At 34.2% G+C, this 18,574-nt stretch overlaps 1 protein-coding gene across 4 annotated transcripts in view; it reads right to left on the bottom strand.

Moving 5' to 3' along the window:
- The window catches only part of NCKAP5 (NCK associated protein 5), an 859,247-nt gene that overhangs the window by 103,040 nt on the left and 737,633 nt on the right, over positions 1-18,574 (bottom strand). For all 4 annotated transcript variants that reach the window (XM_027835634.1, XM_027835633.1, XM_027835635.1 and 1 more), the window contains one exon: positions 396-464. In XM_027835634.1, coding sequence (XP_027691435.1) covers positions 396-464 — 69 coding nt within the window. The remainder of the gene's footprint in view (positions 1-395; positions 465-18,574) is intronic.

The raw sequence follows: 18,574 nt of genomic DNA, 5'->3' as shown, positions 1-18,574 counted from the left end.
CATCACATATCTGCTTCTTTGGACTAAAGGTATTGGAGAAAGTGCTGAGAAAATCTTAAAATAAGAAACTTATAATTATAATATTGTAATAAGATTTGAGTCTGGGATTATAGTTATCAGATACTTTGTATTTATCATATAATGAAGAATATTCCTCAAACCTCTCATTGTGGAATAAGAATATTAAACAATAACTAAAAGGAATTCACAGCCTCTAAAATGAAAAATTAAGTTAAAGCAGCCCTTCTGAATTGCCATACATTTAATGTCTGACATTAAAGAGAGATAATGCTAAAAGCCTTTAGTCTTTCATAAACGTGAGCAATAGGAAAACCAGATTGGGGGAATCCTAAATTGTCAGATGTCTTATCATGAAACCTTTCCATCTACCTTACCTCATCCAGACATCTTTCATACTGTTCCCTCTGATTTTCATTTTCCAAAGCTAGTGCTGAATTCTCTGCCTGCAGTAAGATACAAAAATAATAAAAATGAATCAATGAAATGCTGTGTTATATGACAACTTATTCAATACATTTACCAAATGTAACTCCTCAGGATCCAAAATAATCTTTTAAAAATACACACAAGACATTTGATATAAATACTATTAAAAATAACTCTGGAATGACTTCAATCTTATCAAATTGTTCACAAAAATACATTACTTTATAATTTAGAAAAAGACACAAGTTGGTATTCTGAATGGGTATGAAATCAATTCATGAATCATGGTGAGAGTTGTTGTTTTTCATAAAGTATCACAATTTATATTTTATTTCACTAACACATGAAAATGAGAAATGGCCTAGCCCACTTCATTAAGGCCTGCCAGAGTTCACTACATGAAGCTTAAATCACAGGAAAGAATGTCAAGTAACTAAATGCACCAAAACATATTTTTAAATTCAACAGACAATGTTAATATGAACTTGAGAAATAAAGGACACTTTTTGTACCCAAAAATATTTCAAAGGAAAAATGGGGTTTAATCTATGCTTGAATATCTTAATTCCCTCTACCCTATTTTAATGTCTTCTTTCATTTCCCTCAAAAGCTCACACAGGGATGAGAATTGTTATTGACTAATGTAATTTTTTTTAAAAAAAGCAACAACAAACATGTATTAGAGAATGATGGTAGAAAAAGATATTAGAAGACATGGTTCAGGATTAAAGAAATGAGAGGCCAAAGGTTTATAGACTATGCAGGAGTCTCATACCCCTTTTTCATAAATGCTTTCTTCATGAAGAGAGTCAGAAGGAACTACTCATTGAGCACTGAATAACATCACCAGAAATGAAATTTATAATATTCTAATAGATAAGGAATGACTAGATACTAATGTAGAAATTATATTCTAATAATAGTCTATGTACAGTAAGACTATTGATTTGTTAAAACAAAAATAAAAATCAATCCCAAATTAGAAGGAATACATTTGAGACAAGTCCAAGCTGACCCATTATATAAACTGTTGTTTAAAAATAGGAAATAAATAAATGTATAGATATTGATACAGACTGCAAAATTGCTTAGGCAAGTATGACTTGTGTATATTAATTATTGTAATGAGAAGACAATTGTCTCAATCAACAAATACCTAATCTCCTTACCAATTTGGACAGAGCTACTAGTCAAAGGCAAAATAGATTAGAATGTAAAGTCATTTGTAAAATCTTATGGAGGTGATTGGTGGATAATTATAAGCAGTATCATGTTATAGAAAAATCAGAAGCAGTAGAGGGAAAAGAAACTTATAAAAATACTGTGAAGAGATTCAATTAAGTCACATATCAATACCATTTAAGGATACATTAGAAAAGAGACAAATCAAATTAAAATGGGACAGCTCTGTCAAGATTTCAATAATAAACTTTTTACTTCATCAATGACAGCAAGGCTGCATTTGTTGTTTACTATCAAGTATCTGAATCATTGGAGCAAAATGCCATCCTAAAATGCTCTCATTAATTAAGATGTCTGCAAATTTATATGTCAAAATCATAGAGAATTTGTTGACAGACTTAAAAACAGAGATAACTTTCCTCAGTGGCCTTCTGATTATTAATATTAAGCAAGGCACAAAACAGGGAGACACATGATCACCCAAGGAATTGTCATAGTCATGGACAATATCCATGGCAGAGAATAAATTCAAGTAGGATTAACTATATACAGCAAGATGTTCCAGATACTCCTCCTCATAAGTAATGTGCTAACTGCATCAAATTTTTTAAACACTGTAGATGTGATCTATAATCACTCAAAAGATTTTGGCATAAGTATACACACAGGAAAAAAAAGTGTATGAAGAAATTTTATTGTCCTGATCCTGATACATATAGTGGAAAAGCAAATGGCTTTCAGACATGACTGAAAAACAACATGTTACATATAAGCACTGTGGATGGACCATATACTGAATCCAGAATTGAATATAAGGATAAAAGAAGGATGAATTGCATTTAGGAAATTGTGTAATGCCTTTAAAGAAGTCAAAGTTCTCCCTAAACTAAAGGCTCTATTCTCTTAAACATCAATATTTTTCTGATAATTTTGGGTTAGGAGTCATGTAGTCCCATACTATCATTTAAAGTTGTGGGTCATCCAAAGGGCAAAGGAGATGTTCACAGTAGGAGTAAGTAGTCTGAAACATATTGCCAAGGAGACACTTCAGGAGAAGCAGTTTAAAAAGATATCAAAAGGAAAGATTGTGAAAGAATGTGGTTCTATCATGTAGGTGCAATTGAGGGATTGTGTGTTACCCACTGGTATCCATATAGTGTCAATGGACCTGGCTAAAAGGACCCATCCATCAGAAGGCATTCCTATGGAAGATTTATAGGAGCATGTGCACATGAGTCATAGAATGTTTGGAAGCATGAATGGCTTATATTCAGCATTACTTGTGGACATACCCACAGAGAATCATAGATTTGGTACTTGAAGGGAACCCACAGTCCATGTATTCCAAATAACACATAATACAAATGAGAAAAGAGAGTTAAATGGTTTGCCCAAGGTCACAGAGGTATTAAGCATCAAAGGTGATATTTGAACCCAGGTCCTCTGATTACAGAATCAGTCATCTTTCCACTGTACCATATTGCCTCCCTATGAAATCACAGAAACATGAATACACAATGAATGGTAAGAATACTACAGTATGAACCTAGGACTCAAATTTCAAGAAGTCAGTGTTTTTTGTTATTTGTTTTTCCTTTGAGAAATTTTGTGCTTGTGGTGTTGGCTTGTTTTAGTAAATATGAAGTACAAATCACAATGGTGAGAGATAAAGAAAATATAATGGTAAAGTAAGTCCAAATTGGTTTCTTTTTAAATGCCTGGAGAAAAAAAAATGTGTAAGGAAATTAAAGTTGGACACAGGAATTTATATGGGATGCCTGAATCTGGCTTCTCTTGACAATATCGCATAGCAAAAACACTGCAATCGATCTGTTCAGATAATTACCACCATTACACAGTTTACGTAACTCGCCTCACTTTTACTGCTCTGTCAATCCATAAAATCCTGGGAAATAAAGTACCTATAGTGTACTGGTAAAGATACAATGATCACATTTGTAGTTAACATATTCTATTCCAAAGACCAATTTAATTGATATAATCCACCATGTCCAAAGGGACAATGAAGATATTAATAATTATCTAAGTTACATTAATGTAATCTTCAACCCATAAGTTTATCTTCTCCATTTGCATTTATTAAGAATTCAGGATTAACCTGCAACTAAGATGGGGCAATAGAGGGAAAAAAGGAGAAGTCCTTTAATTAAATAGGATTTTTAAAATCCACATGGTACTCTAACAATAGCTAAGAATATCAGGCCAAAAAGAAGAAAGAAAACATGAGAATGTGGGTATCACAGGTAAGTACTATAAGCTAGCCTTAGAACATTCCACTTCTAAATGAGTATTTTATGAAATCAATAAATCCTCAAAGATATAATTATAGTTTCTAAGTTAAGATACTGGTAATGCTATATACTCAATTTTGTTATTTAAGATATCTAAGTATCTTTTCATAAATAATTGTATGATAACCTATCAAACTATGGGCTCTCCAGTACTAATATTGTACTGGGTGATTGATCTAGAAAAACCTCACTTTTTTTTTTCCTGCTAACTGTTCTGAAATCCTTAAATGAACTAACATAATCAGAAAACCATATCATATGAGCCTATACTAATTTGAACTAACCAAAATGAAGGGAAATATAAAATGTCACTTTTTTAAATGTTAAAATAAAACAAGTTTTATGAGAGACTCTATTGAATGATGATCTTCTGAAATAAATACTTCATTATGGCATGAAAGGGATCTTGGGTTCTTGAACACTTTATCAGCAGTGTTTAAGACAGCCCAGGACCCTGAACTTAAGAGCCTTGGGAATAGTAATGCTTCCATCAGAATATTCACAGTCATTCTATTGGGAAGCAATCTTTTATGGAACCTGGCAACTGTTCCTGAAGGCGCTATATCTAGTGATACATCTAGTAAAGACCCAGAAAAGAAAGTTTGTTGTTAAAGTCTTTGAGACTATCAAACTGACATGGTTTTATCAGTGGAAATTACATTAAAAAGGATCATTAGCATGTGCTTTGTTGTTGACCCTAAGAACCATGCAATCTTTCCATCTGACTTGTGCCTGAAACCTTTCATATATGCTTTCTCCCCTATTAGAATGTGAGTTCATTGAGCATAGAGATTGTCTTATTTTTCTATTTGTGTCCCCAGTGCTTAGCACAGTGCTTTGCATGTACTAAATATTTAATGAATGCTTTTTTCCCATTTATTCATTTGAGCTATGGTATATCTAGATAGAAAGATTTTGAGTATAGGCCCCAGGATGGACAACATTATTATCCAAGAATCAGCCTAGATAAGTATGGATATTGGGTAATGAATTATTTTGGTTACAACTCAGGGATACTGACCACTAAGGAATGGGGGAGTTGTGGTCGAAGTTGATAAAGCAAATATCCATAATAATGAAATCACAGACCCTTGAAAAATATAAATCAAATTTATGGTAGATAAAGTATTTATCATTTGCATCAAAAGCTCTAGTCTAAAGTAGTGCCAGCCTTGGTTTATATGGAAATCATATTATTTATAAACAGTTGCTTTTAAAGTGCTTGAAAATTCTTCTCTTGAGAATCAAGATATTACCTTTACAATATTGGTTATACATTTAATTTGTTTGGTAAAACCTTTCTCATCATTATTATTCATTCTCTGATTTAATAAATATTCACTGAGCCCCTGCTGTTGAGTTAAGCCCCATGTTAAGGTAAGCTGTTTTACAAGTAAAGCTTTTCTGCTCAAAATCCTTCAATAGTTTCCCATTTCCTCTGATATCCTTGGCTTTTTAAATCCACCATAACCTAGTTCATTAATATGTCTGCCCATCTTTATCTTTAATATACTCCCCATATTTTAGTTGGATTGATCTCCCCACTATTGCAGAACATATTACTGTCATATATGTCTCCATGGTGTTGCTTCTCTAATCTGGAACATCCTGTTTGTTCTCATTCAGATCTTCAAATTTTAGCTCAAATCCTATTTAACTCTATGAAGCCTTCCTTAACTATGTAAGGCCTTTTATCTTTCCCCTCTAAACTCCCTAGTGTACCTAGTCAGGCTTATGCACTTTAAACATTAGTTAGATACTCTGAATTGCATGCTAATAATTTCATGTGGGTTAGTCTTGTTTCAGCCAATTACATTCTAAGTCCTTTGAAAGCAGAGATACTGTCTAACAAATAATGGACGTCCCTTATGGTTCCTAGCATAGTCACTTGCACATAGTAGGTGCTGAAATGTTTATCAATTTTTTGATAAATGATAGTAAACACTGAATAAACACTTATTAATCAATTAATTGAATTTTCAAAAATTTGAAATCAGTGTAATTTAATAAGAGAGAGACATAACATTGATTAATATCTCTCAGACATGCATGAAATTAACCAATACTATGATTTTATTCCTCTCTTTGTGTAAGTGGTAAAAATTATCCTGTGATCCTTTGGTTGGGTCACTAGGGAAATAGAATTCTTTGATTATCGCTATTACCATTGTCACAGTTATTATCATTATTATTATTATTAGGAAAACTAATAATTGTGATAACAATTCTAGTTCATCTTCTAAAGAGTACAGACTCTGAGGTACACTTGTTCTAATGAGGGAAAATAGTGATAGCTGTTCTTATTCCTTCTGCAGATGCTTCAGGGAGACAATAATTACTTATCCTTCTTCTTGTTTTCCTTCATTAGAGAAAATATGCTCCAGAGTCTGCCCCCTTTAGGAAATAAGCTATAGTATTAGTTTCATGCTACTTGTGGCCAACAGCAAGGCATTTCCATCATACCCTTCCCCATTACGCTACTAATTTTTCTCCTGAGTAGGGAATAAGGAAGGATATAGCATCAGGAGATGTTACAGTTACAAGAGTAGTGGGGAAAAAGTCTCTGTTTTTGGTGATTATTTAATTGTTTTCTTAGAGTGTTAATGATAATTCAGGTTTTGTGAGATATTGAAATATCTCTTCCCCCTTCATTAGATAGTAATTAGTTTTCAAAACAAATGTATTTTTCTTTTATTTACTTTTTTAAAGAGGTAAGCAAAATAAAGACTAAGTTTTTGAATTCCTCTGCTCTGTGGATCACTTTAGTCAAGTAAACTTCTAATTCCCAACCACGTACCTTGTACTCCAAGGGAAAAAAAAAAACTAATAATAGTAAATTGAGAGCAAAGAATGGTAGAGCTGTGGCTGAGACATTAGTGAGGAGATGCCTATTTTTCATTAACTGTCCAAAGCAAATCATTCATTTAGACCAGACACAAGAATGGGTGCTATAGTATCATGAATGTTAATGCTATTGAAGACCAGTTGTTTTGAAAATAAATAGACAGAACACATACAAAGCAAGACATAAACAATCACAAAGGAAAATTGAGGAAGGATGTAAATGTCATAGTAGGAAATGTAAAGAGAGAAATGTTTCATAATGTGTGGAAACCATGACTACTTATAAGGCTGCCATAGGAAGAGAAATTGATGATAGCCCTACAAATGAGGAAACATTTATTTTCTACTTTACTGCAGATTAAAATATTTTCTTCCTTCTCAAATCTTCTTAGAATATTTCTCATTTGTCTGTATCATACTCTAACCACCATGTAACATACTTATTTGTAAATATGTCAGTCAACTAGCATTTATGAAGCACCTATGTGCCAGACACATCATAACCATGTCCCCACCCCCAGCTTATTGTAATCTTTTCAACAAGAAATACATTGCTTTTAACTCCTGACTCCTCACACTATATATTGTACATAGCAGGTGCTTGATGACTATTTCTTGAATTCACGGAGGTTGGAAGAAACAAGAACTTTGGAATCAATTGTGAGGCATGGGAGACACTAGCACAGGACCACCTAGAATGGTGTGCCCACATCAAAGAAGGCATTGTGCTCTATGAGCAAATCCGAATTGCAGTAGGTCAAAGTAAAGTGAGATGTACAAATTTAGAGATATCTCCACTTCAAATATTTTTGGGAATTATTTGTGTCCAACCTGTGGTACAACCTTCTAAGCTTGTATTAGTCTGATCAGCCACAGTCAGACACACTGTACCTCAACCCCAACATAGTGATATTATTTTGGTCCCTTTAAGCATGAAGGACAACAACCAACCAATTTCTTGAATTATATTTTCTATGACTGCCTTCTTCAATTTGGACCATGCTAAACTATATCCAAACTAGTTTCTTCTATACTAAAAATGCTTTAATAATATACCTGTATCCAACTCTTTGTGACCCTATTTGGGGTTTTCTTAACAAAGATACTAGAGTGGTTTGCCATTTCATTCTCTAGCATATTTTGCAGATGAGGAAACTGAGGTAAACAGGGTTAAGTAACTTACCCAGGGTTACATAGGTAGTTAGAGTCTGAGGCCAGATTTGGACTCAGGAAGATGAGACTTTCTGTCTTAGGCCTAACACTCTATCCATTATGCCACCTGAATACTTTAATAATATACCTGAAAATTATAATGAGACAGGTGGTTCCTGTATGCCTTGGTTCAGATCATTTGCCAATGGACTTACAATTTCAGTTAACAAGTAAATTTAATCCAAGATCATAAAAAATATCCCTAATTATCTTTTCATCTATCCAATTTTGGATACTGTCTGAAAATATCATCAGAAAAAACTCATTGGAGACTTGGCCGGGTGTCTCATGACTCAATGCCATTTGAACATGCAAATTTTAATCTAATAGAGTAGCATAAATTACAAATACAGAAAATACTCAGAAAGGAGCCGGACAGCAAGTCTCTTTTCTATAGGATCATCATCAATTACAATTATTGATCTCCCAGAAGGCACTGCAGCTGAATTCTGGATTTTTTATCTAACTGTATCCAAATAAAGGAAGTAACTGAAAACATAGACCAGGTGAAGAAAGGGATTCTAGACAGACTGTTCAATAATAATGACCTCTACACCAAATGAAAAGGTGATATTTTTGTGCACTGACTTTACAGGAAAAGTATCTAAATTCTTGTTATGTATCACAACTGTTAATAATAATTCATAATAATAATTTCAGTTTTTTCAAAGCATTTTTATAAATATTTTTTCATTTGATCCTCAAAACAACTCTAGGTGATAGGTGTTATTTTTTCCCACTTTATAGATCAGGAAATTGAGGCAAACAAAGGATTCATGACTTGCCCAGGGTCACAAAGCTATTAAATGACTGAGGTAGGATTTGAAATCAGGTTTACCTATATCCAGGTCTAATGATCTATCCACTGCGCCATCATAGACATGACAATACACAAACATACATTATAATGCTATCCTCATAGTTGATATAGCAGGAAGACTTTGTAGGTAAAAGCCCCAGGACAGGGTACTAGATGGGCTAGACAATGTACAGTTCTGAAAAATGACCTCCTTATTCATGAAACTTCAGTTGTCTGCTATTGCCTAAACACAAAATCCTTTGATATGTAAAGGCTTTCACAACCTAGTTCCAACCTATCTTTCTCAAGTAGTTTCATATTACTTCTCAGTTATTCTAGACTCTAGCCTAACTGGTGTACTTGCTTTATTTCATATAAAATCTGTCTAAGCTGCCCCCTGTACCTAGAATGTTCTCTCTGCCCCACTATGTCTCTTTGAATCCTTAACTCTCTTCAAGCCTTAGATCAAGTGTCATATACTACTTTAGACTTTCTAAATAACATAATAATTACAAAAAATATTTACATGTTACTTTAAGATTTGCAAAATACACATATTATCTCATTCGGTACTCACAAAAACCCTGAGAAGTAGGTGCAATGATTATCTCTATTTTACAGATGAGGAAACTGAGGCAGACTTATTCATGATCACTCAGCTAGTTGTGTCTCTCCTGCCCCAGTTGTTAGTGTTTTTCCTTATCCTTCAAATTACCCTGTATTTATTTTGGATATGGATACACACACACACACACACATTTGTGTACATGTTCATTCCTCCAAGTAAAGCATACACTCCTTGAACATGTAGTCTACTACATTTTTTTGTCTTTGTCACCTATTGTTTTTATCACCTATTCACTTAGTATATGCACAGTGCCTGGTACATAGGAGATATTTGATAGATTCTTGTTAAATTGAATGGAATTAAAATGAATAGTTTTATAATAAATCACACTCCAAAATAACTTACACTATACCAAAATTCCTCTGTAGGTAGTTGTGTACAATACATATTAATAAAGGCTTGCATCTATGATCTCCTATATTATTACTACTTGAATAGCATATAAAGGCCTTGTTTCTGGGTGAGCCTCTGGCATTTAACAGCAAGTGAGTTTTTTAAAAGGTGGAAGATATAATCCTCTAGGGGAAGAAATCCTTGATCTGAAACACTATTGCTAAAGCTATGAACTCTTTTGAAAGAGTTGTAAACACTGACCAGATCAGAAGGGGAATTCTAAGACTCTTCCATACTTATAAATCAAGTGTTCAGGGACAATCATGGGTGATCTAGTTAGCGGAGAAGATTCTAGACCAATAAACATTGCTACAACCAGAGGACAAATAGATTACCACACCAATAAATGGCAGTAAGAAGACTATGTCCATGGAATAATTACCCTAAAAGAGAGAAGAAACAGATTTTAACAAAAGAATTATCATATTGGAAGAGGGATTGTGCTACAAATTTGATGGAAATGGCAGATTTCATGAGGGGAAAAAAACATATGGTTCATGTCAGCAAAATAGGAATGCCAAGTTCTTGGGAGTACATCACCAGAGAACCATAGTATGAAAGCCTTTACTTTCCAGGGATTGTGAGTGATCCTGAAAAGTCCTTGCTATGGGACACCATGGAGCCAGAATGACATAGTTGGAGTGATGGGAGAGACCTTGGCAATCTAGACCAGGGCTTCTTAAACTTTTTCCATTCATGACCCTTTTTCCCATTTTGGCAGCATTCTTTGGTACTGCATGACCTGAGGGCATGTGCACTTTGCCTGAGGCAAAGTGGGCATGCTTTGTGTTCAGAACCAAGACTGAAGTGAAGTTATGAAATGCAACATGGCAACGGCTGCCAGAAACACCTCAGGTTCATTACACATTTGATTTTTAATTAATTTTTGGTGGTTGCATGTTCAGAAATCTTTTTTTTTGACTTCATATAGGATTGCAACCCACAGTTTAAAAAGAGCTGAATTCTAGAACACTCACACAAAAGAAATTCTCTCTATTACTTACGGATCCATGGGACTTCAGGTTATTATGATTAACCTATTGAAAATATTTAGACAGAGGATTTATTAAGCGCTTAGTATATGCCAGGCATTGTGCTAAGTTCTGGAAATATCAAAATAAGAAGACAAGACAGTCACTACTCTCAAGGGACTTATATTCCAATAGGGAAACAATAGACATGACAATACACAAATATACATTATAATGCTATCCTCATAGTTGATATAGCAGGAAGACTTTGTAGGTAAAAGCCTACAAAGGGGAGATGGAAAACAGGGCAGGGTGTGGGGAAGGAAGGAGGCTACCCACATGAGGGCAAGACTAATGCTGAGGAGAGGGAGCAGTTTGGAGAGTGAGTGGAACTGGAAATCAAGTGAGCAGCAATGGGGCCTCTTATGAAATGGTGATTCTGGCTGAGTGACTCATCCATTAGGAGAGCAGGATCTAGGGTAGAGGCATCTTGATTTAAGCAAGCCTGCATTATTGATTTTTAAATTCATTTTAATATTTAAAAATTTGAGTTCCTAATTCTCTCCCTCCCTCTTGCTCTTCACCTATTCACTGAGAAGGCAAGCAATAGGATATCAATTATATTTGTGAATTCATACAAAAATATATTTCCATATGAGACATGTAGTACCAAAAAAATCAAGAAAAATAAAGAAATGAGTAAACTATATTTCAATTTGCACTCAGAGTTGATCAATTTTTTTTTCTCTGAAGGTAGATAGCATTTTTTATCGTGAGTCCTTGAGAATTTTCTAGGATCATTGTACTGATTAGAGTAGCTAAATCTTTCACAGTTGGTCATCATTACAATATTGCTTTTACTGTGTACAATGATTTCTTTTCTGCTCACTTTACTTTGATCAGTTGATATAGATCTCATATTTTTCTGAATCCATCCCCCTTTTCATTTCCTATAACACAATAATACTCTATCACAATCTTATGCCACAATTTGTTCAGCCATTCCCCAACTGATGGGCATACTCTCAATTTATAATTTTTTGCCACCAAAAAAAGTTACTATAAATATTTTTGTACATATAGGTCATTTTCCTTGTTCTTTGTTCTCATTGGGGGTCAAAGGGTATGTATGCATAGCTTTATAGCCCTTTGGGCATAGTTCCAAATTATCCTCTAGAAAGGTTGGGCCTGTTGACAACTCCACCAGGAGTTCATTAGTGTACATATGTTCCCTCTTTCCTTCTAGCATTTATTATTTCTGTTAGGTTTAAAGTGGTACTTTAGAGTTGTTTTAATGTGCATTTCTTCAATCAACAGTGATTTAGGCATTTTTTTGGTATGATGTTAGATAGTTTTGAAGTCTTCTGAAAACTGCCTATTCTTTTCCCTTGACAATGTATCAATTGGGAAATGGCTTTTATTTTTATAAATTTGATGCAGTTCCCTATATATTTGAGAAAAGAGGGCTTTATCTGAGAAACTTAATATAAAATGTTTTGAAATTAGTTCATTATCTATGGTAACTTTTATCAAAATGTAGTTTCCCTGATTATCTATTTTTACTAGGTCTATTTTGCTTTTGCTTTGTCAGAAATTATAATTGCTACTCCTGCCTTTTATCCTTGAGCTGAAATACAATAGATTCTGTTCCATCCCCTTATTTTAACTCTATGTGTGTGTGTGTGTGTGTTTCTGTTTCGAGTGTGTCTCTTGTAAACAACATATTGTTAGATTCTAGCTTTTAATCCATTCTGCTATCTGATTCCATTTTATAGGTGAGGTCAACCCATTCACATTCATGGTTACAATTATTAACTGTATTTCCCTCCATCCAATTTTTCTGTTTCTGCTTCTTTATCTCTTTTTATCCTGTCTCTCTTCCAAAGTCTGTTTTGCTTCTGATCACTGCCTCTTTTATCATTCCTCCTTTTTCTCTTATTCCCTTTGTCTCCTATTAACTTGTTGGGTAAGATAGATTTTATACCTGAGTGTGTTTGTGTGTGTCTGTGTGTGTGTGTGTGTGTGTGTGTGTGTGTATATATATATACACACACACACATATATACATATATATATATATACATGTGTGTGTGAGTGTGTGTGTGTGTGTGTATTCTCTCTTAGAATTAATTCTGAAGTGGTACAATTTCAATTGTACCTGTATCCTCTGTCTACCCAAATGATGATAAAGTTATTAGGAACCACACATATTATCTTCCCATTTGGAATGCACACAATTTAACTTTATTGAGTTCCTTGTGATTTCTCTTTCCTACTTATCTTTTTATGCTTCTCTTGAGTCTTGTGTTTGAATATCCACTTTTCTATTAAGTTCCTATCTTTTCATCAGGAATGATTGCAAATTTTCTTTTTCCTTTAATGTCTATTTTCTGCCCTGAAAAATTATGCTCAGTTTTGTTGGGTAGGTTATTCTTGGTTGTAATTCTAGCTCCTTTGCCTTCTGGGCTATCATATTCCAAGCTCTCCATTCCTTTAAGGTAATGTGGAAACTGCCAAATCTTGTGTGATCCTAACTGTGTCTCCAAGATATTTGAATTGTTTTTTTTTTCTGGCTTCTTGAAGTATTTTCTCTATGATCTGGGAACTCTGAAATTTGGCTATAATATTCTTAGGAGTTTCCATTTTGAGATCTCTTTCAGAAGATGATTGGCGGATTCTTTCAATTTCTATTTTATCCTCTGAATCTAGGATATTGGGGCAATTTTCCTTTATAATTTCTTGAAATATGATGTCTAGGCTCTTTTTTATGTTGGTTTTCAGGTAGTCCACAGGATATTGTTTCCATTTGCGCAATCTAGGAATGACTGTTGATCTTACATAGGTCTTCTTGGCCACATACATCCAGATAATGATTATTGGAACTACTAAGTCTGTCTGTTACAAAGGACAATTATAGTACAATCTGATTTCATTGTACAGGCCTAGAGAGGACAAGTGTTCATTCTTTGGAATGACCTGCCTCTTAAATAATAAAAAAAGAAATGCTAAATTTCCTAAAGAAATTGTCTTTTCTTCCCAACTGCTGGTATTTATTATGAAGGTACTCTGTTTATCACACTGTGTTAGATACTGTGAGGGACATAGAAGATTAAGAACAAGGTTCTGACCTCAAGACCTTATAGTCTAGTTAGAGAAACATGTATGAAATAATTAGAGAACAACTTAATAAAAAATTGTGCCATATGTTGCCTTACATATTGTAGTTATACAGTATTTGTTGAATGATTAATTACTGATTGTAAATGTACCTCTTCTAGTTCCACAGCTGTAACACACACACACACACACACACACACACACATACGCACACAAATACATTCTATATATCTAGTATCTTCATTATCTCCCATAATTTGGAGCAGTATATCTGAAATTTTTTTCTATCTATAAAATTTTGACTAGATAGTTGCAGATAGTCCTAGGTAGATGGGGGAAATCATGACATTGCCATCTGCCATTTGTCATCTATCTGACCATTGCTAGCTCTCACCCCAACAACCATTTGTCCATCAATCCATGCAGCTATATTTTGTTTGTGATTTCCTCTGAGACTTATGCTCTAAATTATGAATAGTGTTCCTCAAGTTATTCTTATCTTCTCAAACTGGGTTTTTAAATAGATGTTTATAAACCCTATGTGAAATTACAAAAATTTGGCCCTAGCAGTTTGGATATAAAATTGTTTATATGAATAACAACTCCTCCTCCTTTTCTGTCTTTTCTACAACTTTTGTTGACTTTGCTTGGATGATTCCTAAACATTCATAGCTATATAAATGCTGCTATCCATCTCTTACTGCTGTTACATAAGAGTGACTACTGAAAGTCTTGATATGTCAAGCAAGATTCAATTGGAATGAGCAGAGGGAAAAAATTCATTCATTTTATCACTTTACACACCTAAAAACGAATTATTCATTGGAGGACAATGTTTTGAAATGTACATAATACAATTCATGTTAATTCATTAAAATGAAATTACATTTGTTTGTTTTTCATGTAAATATTCCTTATTATGAAGTTTTTTTGTGCTTATATTCACACTCTTTTTATGTGAGAATCATGAAAAGCAGTTATACATATAGTTCTGTTGTTGTTTGTCCTTCATTTTTGAAGAGGACCAATGACATCACAGGGTGATGTCTTGACTTGGGCATGAATTGGATTTAAGTGAGGCAAAGTTGCACAAAGTCATCAGCCTCAATCTCTCTGCCAGACTCATCAAAGTCTAGTGGTAAGACAGAAGTCAAGATGACTGGCAGTGGCCTGTGGAATGCAGTGGATGACCATGGCATTTTTGATGAATGATTAAGTGCTCCAATGTACCAGGTTCTTCACATGCTTGGGGTAGACATCTCCCTAATTTACTGATGAATTTGTGGCCTGTTTGGTTACCTTCACTCTGGTTTAGCCCTTCTGCTAAGACAGTTTTACTGGTTGGTGAATGCTGAGCATCCTACAGCTTCTTGGAACCACAGGTGAAAGTTGGGCGACAAATGGACACCAAAGGTGGATAAGTGGTACTGAAAAGGGCTCAGCAAGCCCACACACCAGAAGTGCTAGTCCTCCTTGAACACTCTATACATACATAGCTTTACATGAAGGCAGTGGGCTGGACTAAATAACCTCCTAAAGTAAGTTTGTTTGCATACTTCTCTGATCTATGTCTTTTTAGAGTGATTAATACTTACATTTACCCACAGAAGTCTAAGTCACTAGACCATAAACTATGCAGGTTTATATTTATTTGTTTGCAATGAAAGGCCCAAAAAAATCCAGAGTTTATGGTCTTCTCTGAGAAATCTAAGGTTCACTTGTGGCATGCTCACTTTGCTCTGTAGATACTTGGGATCCTCTTCTTGTTAAACATTGTTTACCATTTTCTGGAAACTTCTATGCCCCATGGTCGCACTCCCTGTTTGATTTCCTCACCTGTGTGTAATCTGTCTATGACATCAGAGATGGGTAATTAACCAAATGAGCCTGAGACAACATGCCACCTCCATTAAACTTATAAGCTTCAATGTCTACATGAATTGTCAATGTATGAAAACAATTACAACTGAGGCATCCTAAAAACAAACAAAAAACCCTAACAGGAGTGATAGAGAGCTTGGAGGAGTCAGAGCCTCTAATGAACATTGCCAGCCCCTTTTCTCCTTGTATACATTTTGATAACTATCATGTCTAAGACTCTGACACCTGCCCACTCTGGCTTATCCTTTGCCCTAAGCCCTCTTTTCCCTTTTTGCTTCTGATTCCTCATGTTCTTACTTCTGGATGTTTTCTTTAGAGCACTCAGCCTTCCCTGTGTGAGTTAAATGTGTAAAAAGAAAGTTAATTCTTGCTGTATGCGTTATAGTTTGATTCTTTTTATTAAATTCCATTTAAATCTCATAAATCCCAGGGAATAGACTGGAAACACTTGCTTAGACAGTCTACTCTTCATGTTTGGCCTGGGCAAATAGTGCTATACTGGGGGCTGAGACTTTGGGTGTTACTAAATAAGTAACTTAAGAAGACCCATTAGCTTTTTCATTTTCTTGGTACTAACATTTTTTGTACTTTACAAGGAAGAAAAGTATCATGTGAAGCCTAAGCAGAGGGAATGTTTTTGCTCTTGATTTTGTTTCTCACACAAGAAGCATATTTGTCTTCATAGAAGTTGGAAAAGAACTTCATAGATTGCAGCTATTACCTGTTTTCTAAGTATGGCTTCTCATAATATATTTCAGAGAGATGGGTATCTTATCTTTTTCTCAAAGATCAACCAGCTAAGAAATTACATAGACTGATGATGAATATCATTTACTATCTCTCCTCGATCTCCTGACTGCAATAGAAGCTATTTACCTTGGTCTTTTTCCCTCAATAGAATTTGAAGATGATTCTTAGATTTTAAAGCCCTCCATAGCAGCAGCCTACCTAGATTTAAAAAGAAAAATGTATTCTCTCTATCCTCAGGCTTCCTTTCTTGCAGGCTAAACAAACTCCAATTCCTTTAATTAACCTTTCCTCCTATATTCCATTTCCCAATCCTTTCATCATTTTCAAAGTTTGCCTTAGGAACTTCTTTCAACTCTCTTTGACTGTGAAGCCCTAAAAAGTGGACAAAGTCCCCTACTAAGAGATTGACCATTGAAGAATGAAAGTAAAAATTATTTTAGTGTAAACTCTATAGGAAACATACACACTGTTTTGGCTGCTCTGAAACTCTACTAATTTACTACATTGCTAAAAATCATGTTACTAAATTTTAGGATATAGTGCTGGAACTGAGGTGAACTGTAAGCAATTGGTAAGCACCAAAAAATGAAATGTAGAGTTAGAGATAAAAAAAGAACTCAGAGACCATCAACTCCAATCCCTTCATTTTAGGAAAATAAGCCCTAAGAAGGTAGAGTTGCCCAAGGTTACACTACTTTTACAAAGAAGGAAACAAATGACCTAGGAGGTAAAGTAAATTGTCCAAGGTCACATACATAGTAATTGTAAGAGATAGCATTTGAACTCAAGTCATGTGGTTCCTTCCACCAAACAATACTGCCTCCTTTTAAACCAGTTTGGAAAGAGATAATATGTAACACACATAAAGCAGCTCTTTCCCACTTTCCCACCCCATCTCTTTTCTCCATCTTTGTGATTTTTTTTTCATGTTGCTTTGGGGGAAGATGTTTGAAAGGTTAAAGGGGCTTTTTAAAATATAGAAGCACATAAGGTAGAAAGCAAAGAGAACTAAAGTAAAATTCCTACTTGATTACTGAATAAAAGGATATTAAATGTCTTAACTTTCAGATTAATTCAGGTGAGGTGACAGATGTATAGGTTGGAGATTTTTTTAAAAAAATTCTCTCTCTCTCTATATATGTATATATATGTATATATGTGTGTGTATATATATATATATATAATCCCCCCCAATTACATGTTGAAACAATTTTTAATTTTTTTTTTAAAAGTTTTGAGTTCCAAATTCTATCCCTCCCTCCTTCCCTGAGACAGGAAGCAATCAGATATAGGTTATACATGTGCAACAATGTAAAACATTTCCTTATTAGTCATTTTGTACAAGAAGACTCAAAAGAAAAAGAATGAAAATAAAAAAAAATAAGCATGCTTCCGTCTGTATTCAAACAATATTGGTTCTTTCTCTGGAGGCAGATAGTATGCTTCATCATTAGTCCTTTGAGATTGTCTTGGATCACTGTATTGCTGAGAATAGCTAAATCATTCACAGTTCTTCATTGAACAATTCTGCTATTACTATGTACAATGTTCTCCTGGTTCTGTTCATGTCACTTTGCATTAGTCCAAGTAAGTCTTTTCAGGTTTTTCTGAAATCATCCTGCATGTACAGGATAGCACAATTCCTTATAGCACAATAATATTCCATTACAATCATATACTACAGGTTGTTTAGTCATTCCCCAATTGATGGGCATCCATTCAATTTCTAATTCTTAGCCACCACCAAAAGAGCTCCTATAAATATTTTTGTACAAATAGGTCATTTCCCATATATCGATATCTGTATAACCCAAAGATATATTTACATATACATACATACATACATAAAGAGCGCCTACAAATATTTTTGTACAAATAGGTCCTTTTCCATATATCTATATAAACCAAAGATATGTATACACACACACACATACATACATACATATACACACACACGTGTGTGTGTGTATCTTTGGGTTATAGATCCAGCACTAGTATTGCTGGACCAAAAAGTATGCATAATTTTATAGTCCTTTGG

This window comes from Vombatus ursinus, unplaced genomic scaffold (genome assembly GCF_900497805.2).
Source record: "Vombatus ursinus unplaced genomic scaffold, bare-nosed wombat genome assembly UNPS02014816.1, whole genome shotgun sequence".
NCBI classification, from domain to species: Eukaryota; Metazoa; Chordata; class Mammalia; order Diprotodontia; family Vombatidae; genus Vombatus; species Vombatus ursinus.
This window is presented reverse-complemented; position numbering and strand designations above follow the sequence as displayed.